General features: G+C 50.8%; 1 protein-coding gene across 1 annotated transcript; it reads left to right on the top strand.

Annotated features, from left to right (window-relative positions):
* The first annotated feature begins 396 nt into the window (after window positions 1-396).
* Window positions 397-22621, top strand: FOXJ2 (forkhead box J2). The gene is made up of 12 exons (XM_045462691.1): window positions 397-719; window positions 988-2057; window positions 8391-8737; window positions 10276-10350; window positions 11790-11858; window positions 12041-12181; window positions 12614-12809; window positions 16015-16419; window positions 16811-16912; window positions 17747-17956; window positions 18587-18685; window positions 19845-22621. The coding sequence occupies exons 3-12, from the start codon at window positions 8405-8407 to the stop codon at window positions 19931-19933; spliced, it is 1719 nt and encodes a 572-aa protein (XP_045318647.1). The 5' UTR covers window positions 397-719; window positions 988-2057; window positions 8391-8404; the 3' UTR covers window positions 19934-22621.
* The last annotated feature ends 833 nt before the right edge of the window (window positions 22622-23454 follow it).

Genomic DNA, 23454 nt, shown 5'->3' with positions numbered 1-23454 from the left:
GACAGTTTGAGAAAAGTGTAACAGGCCAGAGGATGAAACATGTAAGAATTCCCAGAGGAATAACGCGACTGGAAGAGGAAAGAAACGCGGAGGTGGGCTCCCTGGTGGCATTTTCTGCCTCTGGGCGGGGGTTATTCTGGAAGGGGCAGAGAATACCATCCTATATTGTCTGACACTCAGGATAAGATATGTTATAAGACCGTCAAACGAGCTGAACGATAATCCTATTTTGCCTCCTTTGTATACTGTACCGTTTAAAAAGCATTTTCACACACCCTATCTCCTGTGATCCTTGCAACAGCCTTAGTGGGTAGGCAGGGCTGGTATCAAGGTCCCCTCCCCGCTGACTAAGATTCCATAGAAAAGGGGCCTTGCACAAGTTTACGCAGAGTTTAGTCTAGAGTGTTCTCCGTAACATGCCCCTTTATCCCTTGACACCTTCACTCCTTCGGCAAGCATTTCCTGAACTCCAGGATGAGGTCAGGCTAACACGTTAAACCCGTCCCAACGCCATACCCTGCATGCACTAGCTCAGGGGACCGAGAAGCCCACCGGAGACATGCCGGAGACAACGTCTCGGGTCCGCCGGGTACCGAACACGACAGCGTGCGCGCCTTAAAGCGCGGCTGACAGCGTCGGGCGCCTACGAGGGACCGTCCCGCTGGAGAGAGCAGGGGGCCGCCGTCCCGCGCCGGGGCCCGGCGGCCAGGCGGCCGGAGGTGAGCGAGCCGCGGCGCGGCCCCCGGGGCGGCGGGCCGCGCGCCGCTCTCCCCCGCGCGGCGCACCCCGGCGGCGCTGCCCGCGGCTCGGCGCCGCCCGCTCCTCCTTAACCCGCGCCGGGAGGCGGCGGCGGCGGCGGCCGGGCGGGCGGGGGAGGGGGAGGGGCGCGGAGCGCGGCGCGGAGGCCGGGGAGGAGCCGGGGCCTGCAGCGGAGCCGAGCCGAGCCCGAGCCCGAGCCGAGCCCTGACACTGTCCGTCCGCCTTCAGGCTCCCCGGGAGCCCGGACTGGCCGCAGCCCGAGAGGTGGCAGCGCCGGGGGCCTCACGCGCCGGAGGGAGCGGACCGGACGGGACGGGACTAGAGGAGGCGCTGCCGCCACAGTGGCCGGGGACCGGCGACGGGAGCCGCGGCCTCCCGGACCCTGCTGCCCAGGCCAGCTCAGGGAGAGCGGGGAGTAGGAAAACCCCACCCTCGGGGGCACCCCCGGAGCGGAGGCGGGAGCGGGGACGGGGAGCAGCCTCTCTCCCGGCCGGAGGGAAGACCCTCACCACTCGGGCGAGGCAAGGGAGAGACCCCTGGAGGGGAGACTCTCTCCTTCGTAGGGGCGAGGGAAACCCCCATCCTGGCCCGGGGATAGACCTCCAGAAGTAGAAAGGGGTGATCTTACTAAAGGAAGCCGACCGAGTGAGACCGCCCCAGCGTGCCTCCACCCCTCCAAACGCACACTCTCAGCAGTTCAGGACTTTTCGAGGCGAAGAGAAAAGGGGGAAATGCCTATGGAGTAGGCGCCCTGCATCCTATCCAGTACTCACGGGGGAGAGGAGTCCTTGCATTGAGAAGCGGGGGACCCTCCAGGGACAGAAGAGGAGTCGGCTTTCAGCCTTTCAGGAGAGGGGAAGAACTGTCCCCTCAACTTCCTTGTACCTAGACAGTGGAACAGGGCAGAGCCCCTCCGCTCAGATCTCCAGCAGACACAAGGAGCCCTCCACTCCCGAAAGATCCACTTTGGGGGGGAGGGGGACTCCCCCAAGGGGGAGGAGACAACTCCTGGTTGGGAGAGGCTCCTCCCCTCCTCCCCAGGGGAACAGGCAGGGTGTGGGGGGTGTGCCACCTTCCCCAGGTAGGACCTCCTTCTCCCCCTCCCCCTCCCCCTCCTCCCTCCGCTCCTCACCTTCAGGGGACCCGGTTCCCCTCCCCAGCTTGGGATGCTCAGCCAAGTACGGGAAGAGCCACCGAGGATGACACGCTTCATCTGCCTTTGAAGAGGGGAGTCCCTCCAACCCCAAACTCCAGTACCAGGTGGTTCCCTCCCTTTGCTGGGGGAACCTTGGAGACAGGTTAGTGCTCTCTTTCACCTTCGCTGTCCTCTTTAGGTACTAGTGGGTGTAGGGGCTGAGCTGGTGGCTCGTGGGTTTCACTGCCGGGGAAGGTAGGGTAATAACTCAGAGAATCCTCAGGGCAATGTGTTCTGAGGAAGCTCTCGGATTCCAACTGACATCTTGCCGCCCAGGCTCTGGGAAATGGGCTTCTTTAGCGTTTGAGGACTAGACGGATGGGAGTCATTTGAGGTCCCCGGGGAAATGTACGTTTTCATGCTGACGGCAGAGGAAGATCAGCAAACACCTGCATTTTCACAACGCCATCCATACGGCGTAATAATGATGGACACATCCCAACCGGACTCCCATACCCTCCTCCGTTTGGGGGCTTTTTTCACCCCAGAGTGGGCCCGCCCCAAAGTCATCGTGGCATCCCAGAGCCTGGACTTGACTAGCCTCCATTGGCATTGCATTTTCTTACCTTGGAACCCTGCCTCAGCTTAATGTCCAGCAGATCGTTTTCTCCCACCCCTGTGGTTACCGTCTCCTGGACAAGATGATCAGCCTGTCCCCACTCACCCTTCCTCGGACACCAGGAGGCCTTCTCTTGTGACATTCCCATTCCTGGATGGAATAAAATCTTCTGGCAATAAACTCCAAAGGGAAAAGGGACAGCCCCCACATCCCAAGGCAAGAAGAAAGGGTGTAGGGAAGTCTAACTCCTGGGTCGAAGTTCCTCCCTGGGGCTGGCCCCGTACCACTGCCCCTGTGCCCTCCGCAGCTCCTGCCCTACACTGACAGGTCCTCAGGAAAAGGTAGATCCCGGATAGGAAGAGAGGGGTGCCGCTGCCTAGCCTCCTTTCACTCTTCCATCCGAATCGGTTGACCACCAGGGAGATTTGACCTCTGATGAGTTTTCTTTCAGAAGAGCATCTAACAGCTTCATCTTGCCCCTTCCTGTTTCTTGTTCGGTTCCGTGTCTCTGGAAGCTTATATTGAAGTTTTCTCTCATGAGACGTGAGCAGGAATCATCAAAGCCCAGACTCTTCAGAGAAGGCTGGAGAACTGTGCCAGGAAATCCCGCTAGCTGAACCGGAGGGGGGCGCTGCGGTCAGCAGGGTGTCTTTAACCCCGGGGTCGCTAGCTTTCCTGTTGTGCCATTAGCATCTACCTCGTCATCTGCAGGCACCTCACAGCCAAACCAAGTGGGAGGCTTCATCCTACGTGATTTTGGTGTTTTCTTCTTCTTTCTCTGTCTGAGCCGTGGGGGGCTGCCTGAGTCCCTAAATGCACGTACTTGGTCCTGGAAGCTACCGGCTAGGAGTGTAGGAGGCAGGGTTACGATCCGGCTTTTTACGGCTGTGCTATAGAAGGGTGTGCATGTTTTTCTTCATTCAGGTGAATGTGGCTCCTCTGTGTTTCGAGTGGTTACGTGTGTGTGGAGACAGTTACGCATGTACTTTTCACGCGAAACCTCCAATCACCCAGAATCCTATGTTTCTGGTAGGCCTCTAGAAGCAGGTGCTCCTGTGCAAGGACCTAGAGAAGGTGTTGGTCAGGATGCTCTGCTTGGAGAAAAGGCTCGGCCTGCCCTGGCCGGTGGGAACCCTCATGAATGGCTGCACGAAAGTCATCTCCTGCGGCAGGGCAGCTCAGGGTCAGCCTGGGGGCCACTTCTTCTAGAACTAGCAGGAGAGTTTAATTCCTTTTTTTTTTTTTTAATGTTTATTTATTTTTGACAGAGAGAGACAGAGCATGAGCGGGGGAGGGGCAGAGAGCGAGAGGGAGACACAGAATCTGAAACAGGCTCCAGGCTCTGAGCTGTCAGCACAGAGCCCGACGCGGGGCTCGAACTCACGGACGGTGAGCTCATGACCTGAGCCGAAGTCGGACGCTCAACCCACTGAGCCACCCAGGCGCCCCGAGTTTAATTTCTGATGTCTCTGGTCTCAAAAGCATGAGGATCCTTGGCTCTCAACTCTAGGACTCCCTCCCCCACCTCTTGAAAGAGCCGACTATGGTGTAATAGCAGCTTATTTCTTTACAAAGTGCTTTCCCAGACGCTGGAATGCAACCTGTTGAATGGCTCAGGGCAAACCACGTCCCAGAACTACCAGGTGTCCCACCACCGCACCGTGTAACGGCCTGGCCGGGACTGGGTTTCCCTAATTCTCCCTGCCTCTGTGGAATCCGTTAGAAGCAGATGGCTGTGGGCCTGGATTAAGCTACGATTCGGAAAGGGCCATTTTCCAGATCGCGTCTTTTACGACGAGACCTGGTTCTTGCTGAAAAACAAGAGATGATATGCCCTCACTCCTTCATCTTCGGAGTTTACTTCATCCTGGCCTCGGTCAGCACTGGGGTGACACGATCCCCCAAGGAAAAGTTTGGGGTTCTGACATCCCGAAAGCTACTGCAAGCTCAGCGCAGGTTTTGTAAACCGTGGCAGGCTTTGCTGCTTCCAGTCTTACCTCTCTGGTCTGGTTTCTAGTTTCTAATTTCTAATATTCTCTCCCCTCCTGCCCCATTTAAAAAAAAAAAAAGCTATACTTACATAACACGTGCTAAATACTTTGAAAATATCAACTTGAGGCGATCGTCACAACAACCCTCTGTAGGTGCAGTTATCATCTCTATTTTATAGAAGAAGAAACTGCAACACAGAGAGGTTAAGTAACTTGCCTGCGCTGGCACAGCCAGTGGGTTGTGGAGCCAGGATTGAAACCCAGGCGGCCTGGCTGGTAATTGGTAATGTGGTAAACTTAACCACTGCTCTGTTAGTTTTGGCATTCTGTACGTGGCAGGGAGTTATCGCTCCTTAATGCCTGACCTGGCACCATACAGGGAACAATTATTGGCTTTTCAGATAAAGCGGGAAGAAAACCGTGCCTCTTATTTGGGATCTTACATGTCTCATCCAGGATCAGTCTTCCGCTCCAACAGAGTGTCTTTCGGTTTTTCTCAGCCTTTCCCCCAGTACCGTAGTCTTCCTTAGAGGTCCTGTGGATCTGATGGAGCCTGCCCTCTGGCTGCCTTTCCCAGTTTCTATGGGTATTTCCTTTCAGTCTTCCAGCACGCAGAGAAGAATGTAGCCTGACTCAGGTTCTGCCCAAGCCCAGTGGCACGAGGCCCACCTGGAGAGAGAGGTCTGGGTAACTAGGTTGGTCGAAGTACCTCTTGTTTGCTTTTCTAATAATAGCCCTGAACATTAGCCTCGTGCCATTATTTTGGGGAGCATGGAATGCGTGGCAGCCGCGAGCTCGTTAAGCTTCATTCACTTCCCTCCAGGGAGGAAGCTTTGGCAGTGTTTATGACTCCATCCCTTTTATTGAAGGGGGAAACTGAGGCATCAGGACTTCAGGGAGCAAGGGGTGGTTCGGGACATTTAGTGTTGGTGAGTCAGTGTCAAGGTGGGGAATAGAACCGAGGAACCTCAGTCTCTGAGATCCTATGCATTAGGCTGCCCTTCAAGAATGGGGAAGTGGCGAGGGCAAGGAAGTCAGATGGGTAAAGGGAGAATGGTGCGAAAAGATCAGAAGGACCTTTTGCTGCAAGCGTCTTGTAGCTGGTAAGGTTAAGATATATTTTGAGCGCCGGGTGGTATCTGGAGGGCTGACCGGGAGGCTGCTGCGGAGAGGTTAAATTTAACCTCTCCTAACCTGCTTGCCGGGTTGCGGAGAGGGCAGGGCACAGAACAACTAGCAAAAGGCTGAGAGTGCTTCCCCTTCTGGAATTCACGGTGATCGGCATGTGCCACACGGGTTCTGTAAACCACTTGAAATTTACTCTGTAGATTGTCCCTGTCCCACGTGGGGAGACTTTCAAATGAAGCATCCTGGAAGTCTTCTGTGTTCTTAAGATGAGGTTTCCTAGGGATCTTGAGCAGGAGATAATGGGGGATTCTTTACAGCCCCCCCCCCATCCTTTCTGGGGAGGATCCAGGGGAACTCTGGTCCTTGAGAACCTGCTGTTTGTCATGTTACTGTTCAGCTGGGAAAACCCAGCTGTAGGATCGATTATTGCCCCAGGTGCCCTGCTTTATCCCAGATGTTACGGAGTTTTGACTTACTAATGTGCTAGGAGGTCTGACGCTTCCTGGAATGATTAGATGTCCCTATCAGTTCCCAAGTTTCCATGATTTTTTTTTAATGTTTATTTATTTGGGGGGGGGGAGGGGAAGAGAGAGGGAGGGGGAGAGAGAGGGAGGGGGAGAGAGGGAGGGAGGGAGGGGGAGAGAGAGAGAGAATCCCAAGCAGGCTTTACACTGTCCATGCCAAGCTCCGTGTGGGGCTCGATCTCATGAATCATGAGATCATGACCTGAGCTGAAATCAAGAGTTAGATGCTCAACCGACTGAGCCACCGAGGTTTCCATGATTTTAAGGCCAGATGGTAGTGGTGGGCTGAAAAGGAGGATGGTGGGGAGAGAAGCTGAGGGTGAAGGGGAAGCCCCTTCATGATGCTATTTATAAACATAGCCTTTTTTTTTTTTCCTTCCTCCTGTCAACAGTTCTTGGGTTTCAACTGGGTCTCTTGCTGCTCAGTCCCCTGAGGCACTAAGGTGTTTCCCTCAGCCTTGTGGAGTGGGTGTGTCGCTGGTGAGGCCCACAGCACGGGGGACATGTGTGTACATGCAAAGATCGCGTGGGCGGGGACCTGGGGGGTGGGGTGGGAGAGAGGGACACGAGTGAGAACTCTGACCCTGAGGAGAAAGGGTGAATCTCAAGGGGAAGGGTCACCGGTCGAAGAGTGAGCTGACGGCCTGAAGGGTGTGTTGGGAGTCCGGAGAGAGGGTTCGGCGGTCGTATCTGGGGTTGAGCTTTTTTACCTGCAAAGTGTGTGGATTTGTGTGTGCCATGCTTGTGCATATTATCCGGGTGCAGATTTAGAGATCACATACGCGATGTGTTTCTGCCCAGGATTCTGAATGCTGAGGCGCGCCAGCCCCGGCTCCTCGCGACAGATGCCCTGGTGGGGCTCTCAGCAGGGGCACGAGAAAGAAACACCGGCCCCGCATCTCCCGGGCGGTGCAGGCACAAACCCGTCAGGCAGCAAGTGCTCCAGGGGCTTGCGGGCATGGGCCGTAGGGGAGCGCCAAATGGCTACCAAGCGCTTCCTGCCAGCCTTTCTAGACCCTGCAGTACAGGCAGCACCCGGCGTTCTTCACCTTCCCCCGCGGAGACGTCACTCTAGCTACACCTCTCCGCCAGCAGGAGCGCCCAGGCGGTGTGGGTGGCAGCAGGGTGTGCAAACATCAGGCGTGGGCGGTCTGGCAGCGCCAGGAGTTTGCACGGAGGTGCAGCGAGCGTGTGTGTGCCTGGCTGGGAAGGAAGGAGAGAGGAGGAGGGCGGGAGAAGGGGAGCCAGCTCTTGGCCCCGGAGTGGCTATTTTTAGCCGGGCTATCTGATTGTTACCGGTGTGCACGCAGCCGGGTGTCTCCCGGGCTCCTTGAAGCCCGGTGGGCTGAGAGGTGGGAGGTCCTTGCTGATGCCTTCTTCCTGGTGTTGGTTTGGTGTTTGTGGGCGGGAGCTGGCCAGGGGTAGCCTTAAAGGTGCGAGGGCAGCCCTACTCAGGATCTGTTGCCTCTGTGTGTGACTTTGTGCTCTGCTGGTAATGTACGTTGTGTAGCCGATTGCGATCTCTGGGGACGTGGGCCACCGTTTGCGTGTGTGTCTCGCGTCCGATCTGTCCTTTGCTGGTTGTCATATGCAATTTATGCTTGGGATATATCTCATGTGCCTCAGGTGCGCATGTGTGGGAATCAACAGGGTGCGTGCTCAAATAGAGCTGATACAAAACATCGAAGTGTCGGTGTGTGCTTCGTTAGTGTGTATTTGTGTTTACTCAGACTGTTTTTCTTTACATGTTCACTTGTGCTATCTATCGGGGATGTTGTATGTAATCAAACAAGCATCACATGATCGCAGAGTAGACTTTGGCTGATTTTACCTGGTATATGAAGTTTTTGTTTTTGTTTTCTTAATTACATAGTTTAAAATGTTATGTTGCAGGGTTTCAAGTAAGGAGGATGGAGGGAATAGCTCAATTCCGTGGGTGGTTTGATATCTGTCTTAGTCCTGAAGGAAGGGAGGGAGTCCTATTGGCTTGTCCTACGTTAAGATGTAAGGTAAGTACCAATCTGTCATCCGATAGACGATTGGTGATACGTTGTTCGGGGGCTTTGGGAACACTTGGTTGAGGGCCTTCCCATGACAGTCTCCTGTGGGAATTATAGTGCGAAGAAACTCTACTTCCCTGAAAGCACAAAGATTTGAATATTATTTGCCGCTAGTCAGCAGAGGTTACACTCCCCTATTCTATTTTCCTCTCCCCTTTGTTCTCTTCTGTGCAGAACCCAGAAGTACCATGGCTTCTGATCTAGAGAGTAGCCTCACCTCCATAGACTGGCTCCCCCAGCTGACCCTTCGAGCTACCATTGAGAAGCTTGGGAGCGCCTCCCAGGCTGGGCCTCCAGGTGGCGGCCGCAAGTGCCCGCCGGGCTCACCCACAGATCCGAATGCCACCCTGAGCAAAGACGAGGCAGCTGTCCACCAGGATGGCAAACCACGGTACAGCTATGCCACCCTCATCACCTATGCCATCAACTCCTCTCCTGCCAAGAAGATGACCCTCAGCGAGATTTACCGCTGGATCTGTGACAACTTCCCCTATTACAAGAACGCTGGCATCGGTTGGAAGGTGGGATGGCTTCCGTAGCCTGCGCTTATTTTCAGCCCTTGACAACCTTTTCCTCGACTTTTGTTTCTTCCTATAACCTGGTCCGGTTCGCTCTGACCTGTTTCAGAGATGCGCGAACTTAAAAATCTTACCATTTCCCATCCCCTGCTCTTTTTCAGAGTTGAACAACTTTCATAAGGTATATCAGGGAAACTCCAAGGGATACCGAGCTACTGAGTGTAGTTATGAGGACGGCAGGATGCTTGTTGCTCGTCATACCCTCTTATCTTCTGAGTCCTCAAAAAGGAGATTCATTCATTTCACAAATGCTTATTGCCACGCTGCTATGTTCAAGTCACTGTGCAAGGCATGGCATTGCTCCTTCCTACCTAGAGGTAGGAGCCTCATCAGATTTCCAAAGCTTCATTGCACATAATCCTCATCTTTTGAAGAATCGTATGCCACTAATAATAATAATAATAATAATAATAATAATAATAATAAAGGTCCTTCACCAACACCTCATCCGCCAAGCAAGTCCTAAGAGGATAAGTTGTTTGGCTGTTGCTAAAGGAGGAAGGAAGCTCCTCTTCCAGGCAGAGAAGGAAGACTGATGTTCTCAGTCTTTTAGAAGCGCAACTCATCTGCCAATTGTTGAGTAGGACTGGGACTCTAACGCAGTTCTTTCGCTCTGCAAATCACCAGTTAATGTACAAACCAGATGATGAGCTGGAGACTATTAAAGGCGTTCAGGTTTTCCTTTATGAATATGCCCCCGCCACAGACCACAACCCCCAACCTCACCCAGCACACATAGGCAACGTGGCTTCTTTCCTCCAAATGTGAGCATCCCGTGGGCGGTTGAGAAAACAAAAGGCGGACCTGTGCCGTTGTTTTGCTCCTAATTTATGTTTTGTTTTTATTTACATAAACCGTTTTCAAGTGTTATTGTTTGACCACGGATAGAATGAATTAAGAAACTGGACAGACGTGATTTCAAAAAGCATTTTTTTTTTTTAATGTTTATTTATTTTTGAGAGAGACAGAGACCGCATGTGAGTGGGTTAGGGGCAGAGAGAGAGGGAGACACAGAATCCGAAGCAGGCTCCAGGCTCCGAGCTGTCCGTACAGAGCCCGACGCGGGGCTCAAACCCACGAACTGGGAGATCATGACCTGAGCTGAAGTCGGACATTCAACCGACTGAGCCACGCAGGCCCCCCTGGACAGATGTGATTTTGAGGCGTTTATAAACCTATTTTCAGTTGGGTGGAAAGATTGAAAAACTACATAATCAGATTATATACTTCTTTTATATACTGGAAGCACCTGGTGGTCAAGTTTATAGCCATTACCTCCCATCAGTTTAATTTCTGCATTTTCGTGTCTCATTGCTCTTGCTGTCTAGTAGGTAAGTTCCTCCATCAGTAAAGAGGTGCTCAGTTTGCTTGGTACTTGAACTTTATTGTGTGTTATGTCCTTTGGTGTCCCTCTGTGTCCTATTGGAAAATTTTCTGCTTTACACAATACTCAAAGCTAACTTGCTTCTCTGTTTCCCTAGAATTCAATTCGGCACAACCTTTCTCTCAACAAGTGTTTCCGGAAGGTGCCCAGACCTCGGGATGACCCTGGGAAGGTGAGACACTCCTGTAAGCATTGAAAGAAGGGGCAGGAAGGAGAGAGGAGTAGTTGACAGCCCAGAGTCCTGTGGCTGTTTTAATTATCCAGAAGAGGAAATCATGTTAATTAGAGAAGCAGCTTTATTTTTTCTCAGAGGAACAGTGTGGCTATCAAGCTTGTGGGCCTCCACTGGCACGAATGACTAAGAAAGATGCTGAAAGGGGCGCCTGGGTGGCTCAGTCGGTTGAGCGTCCAACTTCGGCTCAGGTCATGATCTCACGGTTCATGAGTTTGAGCCCCACGTCGGGCTCTGTGCGGACAGCTGGGAGCCTGGAGCCTGCTTCGGAGTCTGTGTCTCCCTCTCTTTCTCTGCCCCTCCCCAGCTTGCACTCTGTCTCTCCCTCTCTCAAAAATAAATAAACATTAACAAAAAAAAAAAAAAAATTAAAAAAAAAGAAAGATGGTGAAATCTTATTTTTAAATAGACTTATTTATGGTAAAGTTGACTTTAATGCTGTCTTTTTTAATGTGTGGTACTCTTTCTAGATGTAAAAGGTGGACTTCAGAACCTTTGTAGGAAATTTTCTGTACAAAAATCCCATGACTTTTATCTTTAAAAGGGAAAAGAGATAGACCAGTTTCTTCATTGGATCGATGTGGACACTAGAGTTCAGGAGAGCCTTGCCTCAGATCACACAGAAGGGAAGGGTTGTGTCTGGACATTTCCAGCTCTTTGAACTAGATACCAATGTTTTGGCCCTCCAGAACAATCCAGGCCTATGTTTGGACCACTGGGCATACCTCTGACATACTCGTTGGGCTTTTAGGACGTATTTACTCCTCAAAAATAGCCAGTTCCCTCAGGATTCTGTGTGATTCTCCATTTCTTTTCCTTTTTTTCTTTTTTTCAAAAAATTTTTTAACGTTTATTCATTTTTGAGAGACAGACAGAGACAGAACATGACCAGGAAGGGGCAGAGAGAGAGGGAGACTCAGAATCTGAAGCAGGCTCCAGGCTCTGAGCTGTCAGCACAGAGCCCGACGCGGAGCTCGAACTCACGAACTGCGAGATCATGACCTGAGCTGAAGTCGGACGCTCAACCGACTGAGCCACCCAGGTGCCCCTCCTTTTTCTTTTCTTTTTTTTTTTAAGTTTATTTAATTATTTTGAGACAGAGCGTGAGAGGGAGAGAGAGAATCCCAAGCAGGCTCCATCCACACTGTGAGCGCAGAGCCCAATGCAGGGCTTGAACTCAAAACCCTGAGATCATGACCTGAGGCGAAACCAAGAGTCGGACGCTTAACTGACTGAGCCACCCAGATACCCCTCTCCAGTTATTTTTCTTAATATGACTTATTTGTTGGTGAAAATTCTCCCAAATATCTGCTTTACCAAAGGTGGGGATTTCCGTGTGTAATGATTTTGTTTTCTGTGGGGATGGGTTCTCCTTCCAGGGCTCTTACTGGACGATCGACACCTGCCCTGACATCTCCCGGAAGAGAAGACACCCTCCAGATGATGATGTAAGTCCCCACCTCGTGGGGAGGGGCTGCTTCTGTTCCACCTGCTCCTTCCGCATCCTTTCCTGTATTTTCAGTCCTTTTCTATGTTTGGGGCAAAGGAGGAATGCCCGCAAGGTGAAACCATGGGTCTTGGGAGGATGTGTAGTTGCTACGTATAGATTTTGTTCTTTCACAATCCTTAGCTGTCTCAAGACTCGCCAGAACAGGAGGCAAGCAAGAGCCCACGGGGAGGCGTTCCAGGGAGTGGAGAAGCCTCACTGCCTTCCGAGGGGAATCCTCAGATGTCACTTCAGAGCCCCACATCTATCACCAGCTACAGCCAGGTAAGGAGTAGAGGTGTCAGGTGGGTGGATGGGGGTGGGGGACAGTTGAATGGTTTCATATATCTGCCAGTTCAAAACTATGTATTGGGGATTTGTGATGCAGTAGGAGATAAATTGGGAAGGAAGGGGAAAGCACAAGAGGGAAGCTGAGAGGTAGACGTAACAGAACTTGGAGAACGATCAGGGGGAATAAAGTGGTAAGAAGAGAAGAAGGGGAGCCAGAAGGTTAGGAGAAGGGAAGATGGATGGAACATAAGAAAAGGGCTAGAGGTAATCGTGGTAGGAATAAACGAGACAGAAGGAGAAAATGATGTTCATTCACTGAAAAGTCAGGAGAGGATGACGGCAAGCCAGAGAGCTTGGTGACCATTCAAGGGCTGTTTTGGTCCTTATTTAGGACATGCATCAAGTCTTTCTTACTCCTTTTTGCAGGGCACAGGATCTGTGGATGGCGGAGCAGTGGCAGCCGGGGCTCCAGGCCGAGAAAGCGCTGAGGGTCCCCCTCCCCTGTATAATACCAACCATGACTTCAAGTTCTCCTACTCAGAGATCAATTTTCAGGATCTAAGTTGGTCCTTTCGCAACCTCTACAAATCCATGCTGGAGAAATCTTCCTCCTCTCAGCATGGTGAGTCTGCACTTGGGATGAGAGCATGAACGTCTTCTGCTTATACTTGTACTTCTGAATGGGTGGTGACGTTCTCTTCTCTCCCATCTGTCTTATTTTTTTTTTTTTTAATTTTTTTTTTCAACGTTTATTTATTTTTGGGACAGAGAGAGACAGAGCATGAACGGGGGAGGGGCAGAGAGAGAGGGAGACACAGAATCGGAAACAGGCTCCAGGCTCTGAGCCATCAGCCCAGAGCCCGACACGGGGCTCGAACTCCCGGACCGCGAGATCGTGACCTGGCTGAAGTCGGACGCTTAACCGACTGCGCCACCCAGGCGCCCCTGTCTTATTTTTTTTTTAATGTTTCTTTATTTTTGAGGAAGAGACAGAACATGAGCGGGGGAGGGGCAGAGGGAGAGGGAGACGCAGAATCCGAACCAGGCTCCGGGCTCTGAGCTGTCAGCACAGAGCCCGATGCGGGGCTCGAACTCACGGACTGTGAGATCCTGACCTGAGCTAAAATTGGACGTTTAACTGACTGACCCACCCAGGCACTCCTTTTTAGTGTTTTAAAAAATGTTTATTTTTGAGAGAGAGAGAGCATGCAAGTTGGGAAGGGGCAGAGAGACAGGGAGACAGAAGATCTGAAGCGGGCTCTGTGCTGACAGCAGAGAGTCCTGTGTGGGGCTTGAACTCACCTGAGCCAAAGCCTGATGCTTAACCAACTGAGGCACCCTGGTGTCCCTTTTTCAACTTTTTAATGTCTATTTATTTATTCTGAGAGAGAGCGAGAGAGAGAGAGAGAGAGAGAGCGTGAGCACAAGAAGCAGGAGGGACAGAGAGAGAGGGAGAAAGAGAATCTCAAGCAGGCTCTGTGCTGGCAGCACAGAACCCTACATGGGGCTTGATTTCACGAACTGGGAGATCGTGACCTGGGCCGAAATGAAGAGTTGGATGCTTAATCTGCTGGGCCACCCAGGCGCCCTGGCCTTTTATCTTATTTTTAACACAAGGGGAGGGTGGTCACTGGTCAGGGGAAGCATCTCATAAAATAAAATTGTTTGTGGAGTCCAGCTCTTCTGGCTTAGTTCTGAAGGAGAGCCGTTTCAAGAGGCAGGCTAGGTTATTAACTTCAGAAAGTGAGTTGGAGGGATTCCCCTTTCCAGAACGAAGGGCAGTGACTTTATGGCTGAACGCAGGTCATTTAGAGGATGGCCACGAGGGGGCAGCAGTGGTATCCTTACCCTCAGAACTCCTGTTATGTTGTGAGACAATTTTTTAGCGTTTTTATATTTATGTCGGTTTTTAGTAGGAAAAATCTCAAACATCTGCAAAACTAGAGAAAACTGTATAATAAACCCTTACGTTTCCAACTTTAACACAGCCCAGTTTTAACAGCTACCAATATATTTTTTTAGTTAATTTATTTATTAAAACATTTTTTTTTTTAAGTTTCTTTATTCATTTGAGAGAGAGAGGGGGCACAAGCAGGGGAGGGGCAGAGAGGACAGACAGCATCTGAAGCAGGTTCTGTGCCATCAGCGCAGAACTGTGAGTTCACGACCGCAGAACTGTGAGTTCACAGCTGAGATCAAGAGTTGAACGCTTAACCAACTGAGTCACCCAGGCACCCGTTTATTTTTGAGAGCGAGAGAGTGCGCGTGTGTGAGCTAGAGAGAGGCAGAGAGAGAGGGAGGGAGAGAATCCCAAACAGGCTCCATGCTGTCAGCAAGGCTCAAAACCACAAACCATGAGATCATGACCTGAGCCGAAACCAAGAGTCAGACTCTTAACCGGCTGAGCACCTAGGCGCCCCTAACAGCTACCAGTATTTTGTTCAGCTTGTTTCATTTACCACCCAGCTTTTTTTTTTTTTTTAATTGGAGTAATTTAATGAACTTCTCAGACATACCATCCCGCCTATAGATACGATATCAGTATGCATCCTTAATGATGAAGACTTGGTTATCGGGGGAGGGACAGGAGAGAGGGAGATACAGAATCGGAAGCAGGCTCCAGGCTCTGAGCTGTCAGCACAGATTCCGACATGGGGCAGTGCCTGACACAGGGCTTGAACTCACGAACCATGGGATCGTGGCCTGAGCCAAAGTCGGATGCTCAACCTACTGAGCCATTCAGGTGGCCCACTGTTAACACAATTAATAATACTTCCTTAATATCAGTCCATACTCAATTTTCCCACATTACCACATGAGAGTAATCTAAAGTTTTTACTGGAAGGCTCCTTGAGAGATCATCTGGTCCAGGCCTCTGCAATTCCTGTTTGTTTCTGTTTTTTAAAGAAATTAGAGGTGGGGGCCAAGGCTTCAGCTCCGAGATTGTATCCCCCCTTTACCCGAGGGATGAGTCCAAGGCAGATGATTGGTTGATCAGAAGTGGGGAGCAGGGAGGGGCTTTCTGAAATAAAGCCAACAGTGAGATTGAGTAAGGACTACAGTGTTCACTCAAGTTTAATTGTGGCTGAAAACCCTTAACCTCAGTTTCTACTTCTTTCCTGCCCAGTGTGTGTGAGAAGTTAATCCAGCCTTACTCGACGCCTCGCCCAACCCCATTTGTTGCTAGTGAACCCGAGATGGTGGTAACAGCAGAAGAGTGTAGACACAGTAAGGAAGAGGAGAGAATAGATGCCCAGTGGCTTTATATTTATTTATTAGAAAAATTATTTTTTAATGTTTATTTTTGGGAGAGAGACAGAGTGCGAGTGGGGAGGGGCACAGAGAGAAGGAGACACAGAATCTGAAGCAGGCTCCAGGCTCGGACCTGTCAGCACAGAGCCCGACACGGGGCCTGACCTCATGAACTGTGAGATCGTGACCTGAGCCGAAGTCGGACGCTCAACCGACTGAGCCACCCAGGCGCCCCTATAATTTACTTTTTAAACTCCACCTGATTTCTGACTTCTTTTGAGACCATGGTTCTGGGCCTCCTGCCAGGTCCCCGAAGAATAGCACAAAGAGGCACATGCTGATCTTTTTGCTGTAATTTCGGCAGTTGCCACGCTGTCGAGGCCCTCCCTCTGTGAAACCTGCAGAGGTGGGGGAGCGGTGGGAGACAGACGGAGCCCAGGGCACCCTTGCTGTCCCAGAACGCCCCTACCTTTTGAAGCCTGGGGTTTCTGGCCTCCCACCTCCAGCCCGTGGAAATCCCTCTTGGCCGAAAAACACGTTGCCCCATTGGCTCTCCTGCTTGCTCCGCCCCGCAGGCTTTTCCTCTCTCCTGGGGGACATGCCGCCCTCCAACAACTACTACATGTACCAGCAGCAGCCGCCGCCACCTCAGCAGCAGCAGCAGCCGCCGCCACAGCCGCCACCCCAACAGTCCCAGCCGCAGCAGCAGCAGCAGCAGGCAACGGCCCAGGGCCCCTCGACTGTCGGGGGCGCGCCCCCGCTGCACACCCCGAGCCCGGATGCTTGTACCCCCCCAGGGGGGAAGCAAGCTGGGGCTGAGGGCTACGGGCCTTCCTCCGTGATGGCCATGCACCCACCCCCACTGCAGCACGGAGGCTACCGCCCGCACCAGCACCACCCGCACGCCCATCCTGCCCAGCCACCGCCTCCGCCGCCACAGCAGGCACCAGGCCAGGCTCCTGTCAATAGTACTGGCTTCGGTGAGTAAGGATGTGCTGGGAGGCCCCGCGGAGGGCCGACTGACCCCCCCCCCCCCCCCCCCCCGGTTCGGACTGTCGCTTGGAGATGCGGTCGGTTCGGAAGTTACGGTTCGCTCGTCTGATCTGAGTGAGCCGAACTTGCCACCTGGGGCTCTGTCTTCTGGAATTCTCGGACCAGCCGCGAATGCTGGACGTAGTCTCCGGCCTGCCCACGAGACTGCCCATCCCTAGAGCGCCGGTAGCTCTACCAGTCCTCAGTCTCCAGGGAGGGAGATTGCGAGATGGTGTTTGTGATGTGATTGAGGACCTGGCATGCGGGCGGCCCGACGTCGGCTGGCTGCCGGCTTACCCTTCCCTCCGTTTCTTACCCACTTGCCCCTTCTGTCTCCAGCCTTTCCTCCTGACTGGTGCTGCAATATCGACTCCTTAAAGGAAAGCTTTAAGATGGTGAATCGGCTCAACTGGTCCAGCATTGAACAGTCACAGCTCTCAGGTTAGTGGTGAAAGGTGGTGACCGGAGGGCAGGGGAAGACAGCGTTAGCAGAAAACCCGGTAGGAACCAGAACCAGAAGGGGAAGTTTGAGGGTGAAGGACTCCACTGCTTCCCCTCCATATTTCACAGGGTGGACGATGCCGATGTTCTTTTCAAAGTAATTTTAATTAATTTTGCCTTAACTCACTCAAAGTATGGCGGTGTTTTTATCCTGGCCACTTCTGTCCCCGGAGAGGGAAGGCTGTCAGGAATTCAGAAACCTGGACCACCATTCTGCAGGTTTTTTGTTTGTTTGTTTGTTTATTTTACATTTATTTATTTTTGAGACACAGAGTGAGGCACAAGCACAAGTGAGACACAGAGCACAAGCGGGGGAGGGGCAGAGAGAGAAGGAGACACAGAATCTGAAGCAGGCTCCAGGCTCTGAGCAAGCGTCCAGCACAGAGCCCGACGTGGGGCTCGAACCCACGAACCGTGAGATCATGACCTGAGCCGACGGCGGTCACTTAACCGACTGAGCCACCCAGACGCCCCGCCATTTTGTAGTTTTGTCACCGCTTACGACCAGTGTGACTACGGCTAATTCACTCACTCACTTGGAAATTTTCTTTTCTTTACCAGTACGATGGAAGTTATAAGAAGAATTTAGTAAGGAACAACTAGAAGAAGAAGAGTTTGAAAACGTAGAGCCCCAAGAGATGTCAATTACTATTGGCAATGAGTATAGTCAGTGGTGTTGACTTTTGATGTGGCTGGAACAGTGACAGGGGGTAGATACGGTAGGGGCTTGGGGACCTCTGCAGAGGGTAGCATTTCTTGCTTCTCTGTTTGCAGAGCTGATGGAGTGTCTGCGACAGGCAGAGCAGAAGAACTGGAGCCTCGACCAGCATCACATTGCCAATCTGTGTGACTCGCTCAACCACTTCCTTACTCAGACTGGTCACGTGCCCCCCCAGGGGGGCTCCCACCGGCCACCAGCCCCTGCCCGTATCGCTGACTCCTGTGCCCTTACCAGTGGCAAGCAAGAGCCAGCCATGAACCCAGGTAGTGAACAAAGCAAGCTTCTGAGGGGGTGGAGCTTGTAATGAGAAGGGAGGGGGAGGCAGAGGGCAGAGCGGAATTGAGAAAAGCCGTCTGATGGGCGGTGACCCACACTGGGCGGTGGGACTAGTTTGGCTGCTATGCTGACTGAACAGCTCTCGTGTCCGTAAAGTCCTGTACGGAAAACCTGTGTGATTCCTTCGTACACCTTAATTTGGGAGACTAGAATTACTTAAGGAAAGGGAAGGGAAAGGGTCCATTCCAAATTTGTGTCTCAGCAACCCCTACCCGAATCATATCAGGTGGAGTTGAGATTCGCTAGTTACGTGAGCTTCAAACCAGTGAAATGAGGGATTCAATGATCACGTTTCTATATTGGGTCATGCTTCTAATAGCTATGATATTTCACAGTTTTAGGGACAATTAGGGTCCCTTTTCACATGGAGTGGGGAAGACTGATAGCTCCTGCAGAAAGCCTTTACGCCTGCTGGAGCTACAGAACAGAGTAGGGAAGGGAGAAGACATTCAGAGGAGGAAGCATTACTCCCTTTCCTTTCTCTATTGGGCCCTCCTTCATTGAGTATAGTGAAGCATATTCAAGTAACTCAAATAATTCTTGTCTTGCTTTGGCAGTGAACTCTTATGTGCACCCACAAGCCCCCCACCTCTACCCTGGCCCGTCACCAATGTACCCAATCCCCACCCAGGACTCAGCAGGATACAATCGCCCAGGTAAGACCCAGGAAGCTTTTTTCTCCAACAACCCAACGCTGTCTACCCTGACGAGTTGTCTTGTTTTCCTCTGGCACTGAGCCTGCCTTCTCTTTCCTTTTTACCTGCCCCTGCTGGGAGTGGGTGAGCCTTCATGATTTCCAAGGCCAGAGGGCAGGCCCCTTGCTAGGGAGGTATAGGTCCTGGAAGCCTAAGGAAGACTGACTTTATTTATTTATTTATTTCTTAAAGTCTTTTTAAAAATGCTTATTTATTTTTGAGAGAGAGAGACTGAGTGTGAGTGGGGAGAGAGGGAGACACAGAATCCAAAGCAGGCTCCAGGCTCCGAGCTGTCAGCATAGAGCCCGACGCGGGGCTTGAACTCATGAACCATGGGATCGTGACCTGAGCCGAAGTCGGACGCCCAACCGACTGAGCCACCCAGGCGCTTCAAGACTGATTTGCTTTAAACGTAACTTGTGCCTGCAATAACAAAAGGAAGTAAAAGCATCCATATAAACGAAAGATGGAGAACATTTATGTCTAGCTTTGGAATCTAGATGGGAGATATGCTCAGGCAGTTAAAGTGAACATGTTATACAGATGGACCTGCTTTGTGCCCATGTCTGCATTCCTGTCACCCGGCTTCTAGTATCAGGGGCCTGGGACTGAACTATCTCTGTTGCGGGTGGGGGCGGAGTTGGGGGGGAGTTGAAGGAAGACCGTAACTGGCCATAAATGGTATAAAATTAACTGGTTGTTCACTTTAAATCACTATTATTTTCCCGCCTAACCCCACGTGTTTTCAGTGTTTCGGGTGACATCTGACATTTTCTCCATGTGTTCCTTATCCGTGTAGTACATATACAAATATTTGTTCTGTGATTTCATATAACAGTACATTCTGTGCATTTTTTTTTTTCATTGCTACGTGGTCTTCATAAGTATAATTCTTAGCGCCTGCCTACTATGACATTGCCATGCAACCCTGTTTACTCTCGTTTATTTCCTGAGACCCAGCCGGAGTGGTGGCTAAGCAACGAAAATAACTCTGGGCTGATAAGGGCAATAGTTTCTCCAGCCCTTCGTGGAATTATTTGGGGCGGAGCACTGCCTGTCTAGGTTGCGAGAATAGCTTCCCATCCGCTCTCCTTTTAATTTCTTCCTGTCTTTCCGACAGCACACCATATGGTCCCTCGGCCACCGGTTCCACCTCCTGGTGCCAATGAGGAGATCCCTGATGACTTCGACTGGGACTTGATCACTTAGGGCATCACGGAGTGTGGCCACGAGCCCAAGGCTGGGTGGTGAAGTCTGGCAGTGGGGCAAGAGCAGCCCCAGCCCATCCCTTCCTCCTTGCCTGTATATAGTTATATATTCTCTTTTTTTCTTGCTCTGTCAGAGAAGCCACCGCAAGATGCTGCCGAAGATAACCCCCCCCCCTTCCTGCCTCCTTCTTCCTCTTTCTTCTTGTTTTTTTTCCCCCTAATTCTTTTATTATTATTCTTATTATGGTATTATTATTATTATTATTGTTATTATTATTATTGGTTATATGCTGTTCCCAGTCTCCTGTCCCTACTCCACGGACCATGTCCACCCCTTGCTAATTTAAAATCATCTGGCTGGAAGGGGAGGCCCCGATGGCTGCAGAGAAGGGTTTCCAACTTTGATTTACCTTTCTCTTTGAGAAACTCGATGCTAATCCCACCTTTTGGCCCTAAATCGTTTTCTGTTCCTGTCCGTTCAGTCCAGTCCTAGAGAAGCCACCTTATCGAGTAAAAGGGATCTGAAACACTGCTTGGCAGCCGCAAATTTGCAGGTTTTACTCAATGGTGCTAATTTTGTCCTCCGAGCTCTTCCTTGTCCCTTTATTTCTCCAATCCTTCCTTCTGCCGAGCCTCACTCCCCATCAAGGGCGAGAGCGATGGAGGGTGACGATAAAATCCTAGTGGAATAAGAGGTCTGGGGTGGGTCGAGTCAAGTACTGTAGAGGGGCGATAGAATATAAAACAGTCAGAAATTGGGTATATGCTACTAGAAACTTCCATCGGCTCATTCCTAGCCCTCTGTCTATTGGGGATAGATTTGGTCTTGGCCGGAACTCTGCTTCTATGATAGGGACGAGGACAACCATTCAGTATAGGTTGGGCTTTTAGGAGATGGCTTCAGTTCAACCCTTCTGAGTTTTCAAACATAATTTCCTCTGGAAATCCACTGTGGCTCTTATTTGCATTTACAAATGAGCCTTCAATCCCTTTTGCCCATTCGGCAAATTTTATTTTGTCTTCCTCCAGCTGTTTGCTCAGTTCCTTCCCTTTTATTTTTCTTCCCCCATTTTCTGGAACTCTCAAGAAAGAAAAGTGAGCCATTCTCGCCCTCTTAGTCTCATCCTATGCTAGGACAACATGGGAATCTCTTTCCCGCTGATCGTAGCAGAACCGAACCTTTAATGGTAGTGGTGGGAGGGTGGGGGAAGGAGATAGGAGTCGGCATACACATGGGTAGGGAATATTGCAGTTATTTAACTATGTGGGCAAATAACTTCTCTCAGAATCCAGATCACTGGGGCTGAAGCTTTTGCGATTAGGCTTTTGAGGGGTGAAGGAGATAGGTTGTGGGGAGTATGTAATCTAGAGGGGAGAGTTTATGAGGATCAAAGGAGACTCCCAGAATAAGGTACGGGGACAACTTCTCTCCAACGAGGAGTGGCCATGAGTTACTGTTGCAAAGTACTTAGTGTGTACTTAATGTTAATTGTTGAATATTAGTTATGAGAGGGAAAAACAATTTGACTTCTGTTTTCATTTCCCTGAATGTTCGCTTTCTGGAAGCTACAGGACAAAATGTAAGGAATGGACAAGGCCACTCTCTCTGTGATTTCTGCTTTTCGTTCACATTCTTTTATTTACCGATGATTTCCAGGAGATCTAGCTTTCCGCTCCTCGGCTTTTCCCCCTCACCCACCCCTCCCTCTCTTTGTAAGGGGTTATACACGAGAGCTTGTTGAAGAAGGCTGAAGCAAAGGGGCAAGAAAGGGCGGTTAACTAAAGAGCACTTTATTTCTGTGAAGTTCTTTGTAAGAAATGGGGGTATGAGTGGCTTGAATCCCCCGTTGTGTTGGAGGGCAGTCAGTGGGGTTGAAGTATGACATAATATTTCCCATTGGGGAAAGGAGAATTTCTCTCAGAGGGTGGCAAAATGCCTTTGCCCCGTGTTCCTATTCTAGGCATCTGTTCCTTATTCCTTCCAGTCAAGGTGCCTCCTACATACACCCTGCCATCTGTTCTCCCCAAGATTCCCCCTTTACAAGTGATGAGTGATGATCACTTCTCTTTTCTAAGCCCCTTTTCTACTCAGATCCACACAGGATCTGCGAGGGTAGACTAAATTGTACATGTAAATGTTCCTTGTTTATAATTCATCTGTGTCTTCTGGAAACTAGTCTCATTAAGGCTCTGGCGGGCAGCTGGAGTAACTGAAATTTGGGACTAGGGCTGAAGATTGGCTCTCAGACCTCCTGAGATTTTTAGCTCCCTTCCATTGAACTCAGCCTTGCTAAATGGCACAGGACAAAGCTGACCCTCCTTGGGCCTCAGTTTCCCCTCCCCTCCATGAAATGGAAAGAATACTACTTTTTTTGGAGAGTCCGGCATTGCTGGGCTCGAAGTATAGTTGTTGTTGTATCGGGTGATGTGTGCAAAACCGCAGGAGCTCACTGCCTACAAGAGGAAATAGGGGAGAAATTTGGAGGAGAGGGACAGAAGGAGCAGTTACTTGGTAGAGGTCCACCCATCCTTGCTTTCCTCTCTTCAATCCCCATGTTTCTGGTTTGGTGAGTCCTTCATACCACCTATAATGCTTTGCATTGGTGCAGGCTGGCAAGGGGGTGTTTGGTCTCACAAGTTGTTGTTGTTTTTTGCATGCTTTCTTAATAAAAAAAAAAAAAAAAAAAAAGGAAGACGAATGTTGACGCTTTTATCTTCCGGGTGCCGGTCTCAAATGTCTTTTGGCCAGGGTAGGAAGGGAGAAAAGCGGAAACATTTGTTTTCAGCTGGCCTTGTAGCCCTCCCCGCCCTCCCACCACTGGGTTTGATTGGTTGATTTTGAAATTTTTTGGTAAGATTCAGGGGGAAAGAAGAATCAAAACACATGCTTTTATTTTTTTTTTATTATTACTTTTTTTTAATGTTTTTTAAATTTATTTTCGAGACAGAGAGAGAGACAGAGCACGAGCAGGGGAGGGGCAGAGAGAGAGGGAGACACAGAATCGGAAGCAGGCTCCAGGCTCCGAGCTGTCAGCACACAGCCCGTCGCGGGGCTCAGACTCCCGGACTGTGAGATCGTGACCTGAGCCGAAGTCAGTCACTTAACCGACCGAGCCACCCAGGCGCCCCACAAAAAACATGCTTTTAATACTGCTTTTTAAAAATGCTATTAAATATAGTAAAATCTTGTTGGGAGAGGCAGTCACCCCTTGTAGCTTGGTGTGTGAACTAAGCCACCTTGCCCGTGTTCTGGGACATTTCAAAGATTATGGGGCGCCTGGGTGGCGCAGTCGGTTAAGTGTCCGACTTCAGCCAGGTCACGATCTCGCGGTCCGTGGGTTCGAGCCCCGCGTCGGGCTCTGGGCTGATGGCTCAGAGCCTGGAGCCTGTTTCCGATTCTGTGTCTCCCTCTCTCTCTGCCCCTCCCCCGTTCATGCTCTGTCTCTCTGTGTCCCAAAAAAATAAATAAAAAACGTTGAAAAAAAAAAATTAAAAAAAAAAAAAAAAAAAAGATTAGAGGGA

Source organism: Leopardus geoffroyi, chromosome B4 (genome assembly GCF_018350155.1).
Source record: "Leopardus geoffroyi isolate Oge1 chromosome B4, O.geoffroyi_Oge1_pat1.0, whole genome shotgun sequence".
Taxonomy (NCBI): domain Eukaryota; kingdom Metazoa; phylum Chordata; class Mammalia; order Carnivora; family Felidae; genus Leopardus; species Leopardus geoffroyi.
This window is presented reverse-complemented; position numbering and strand designations above follow the sequence as displayed.

Coding starts and splice junctions, on each gene's coding strand:
- FOXJ2 (XM_045462691.1), top strand. CDS start 8,405: ATGGCTTCTGATCTAGAGAGTAGCCTCACCTCCATAGACTGGCTCCCC. Junction 10,351..11,789: donor CTCGGGATGACCCTGGGAAG/GTGAGACACTCC, acceptor TTCTCCTTCCAG/GGCTCTTACTGGACGATCGA. Junction 18,686..19,844: donor AGCAGGATACAATCGCCCAG/GTAAGACCCAGG, acceptor TCTTTCCGACAG/CACACCATATGGTCCCTCGG.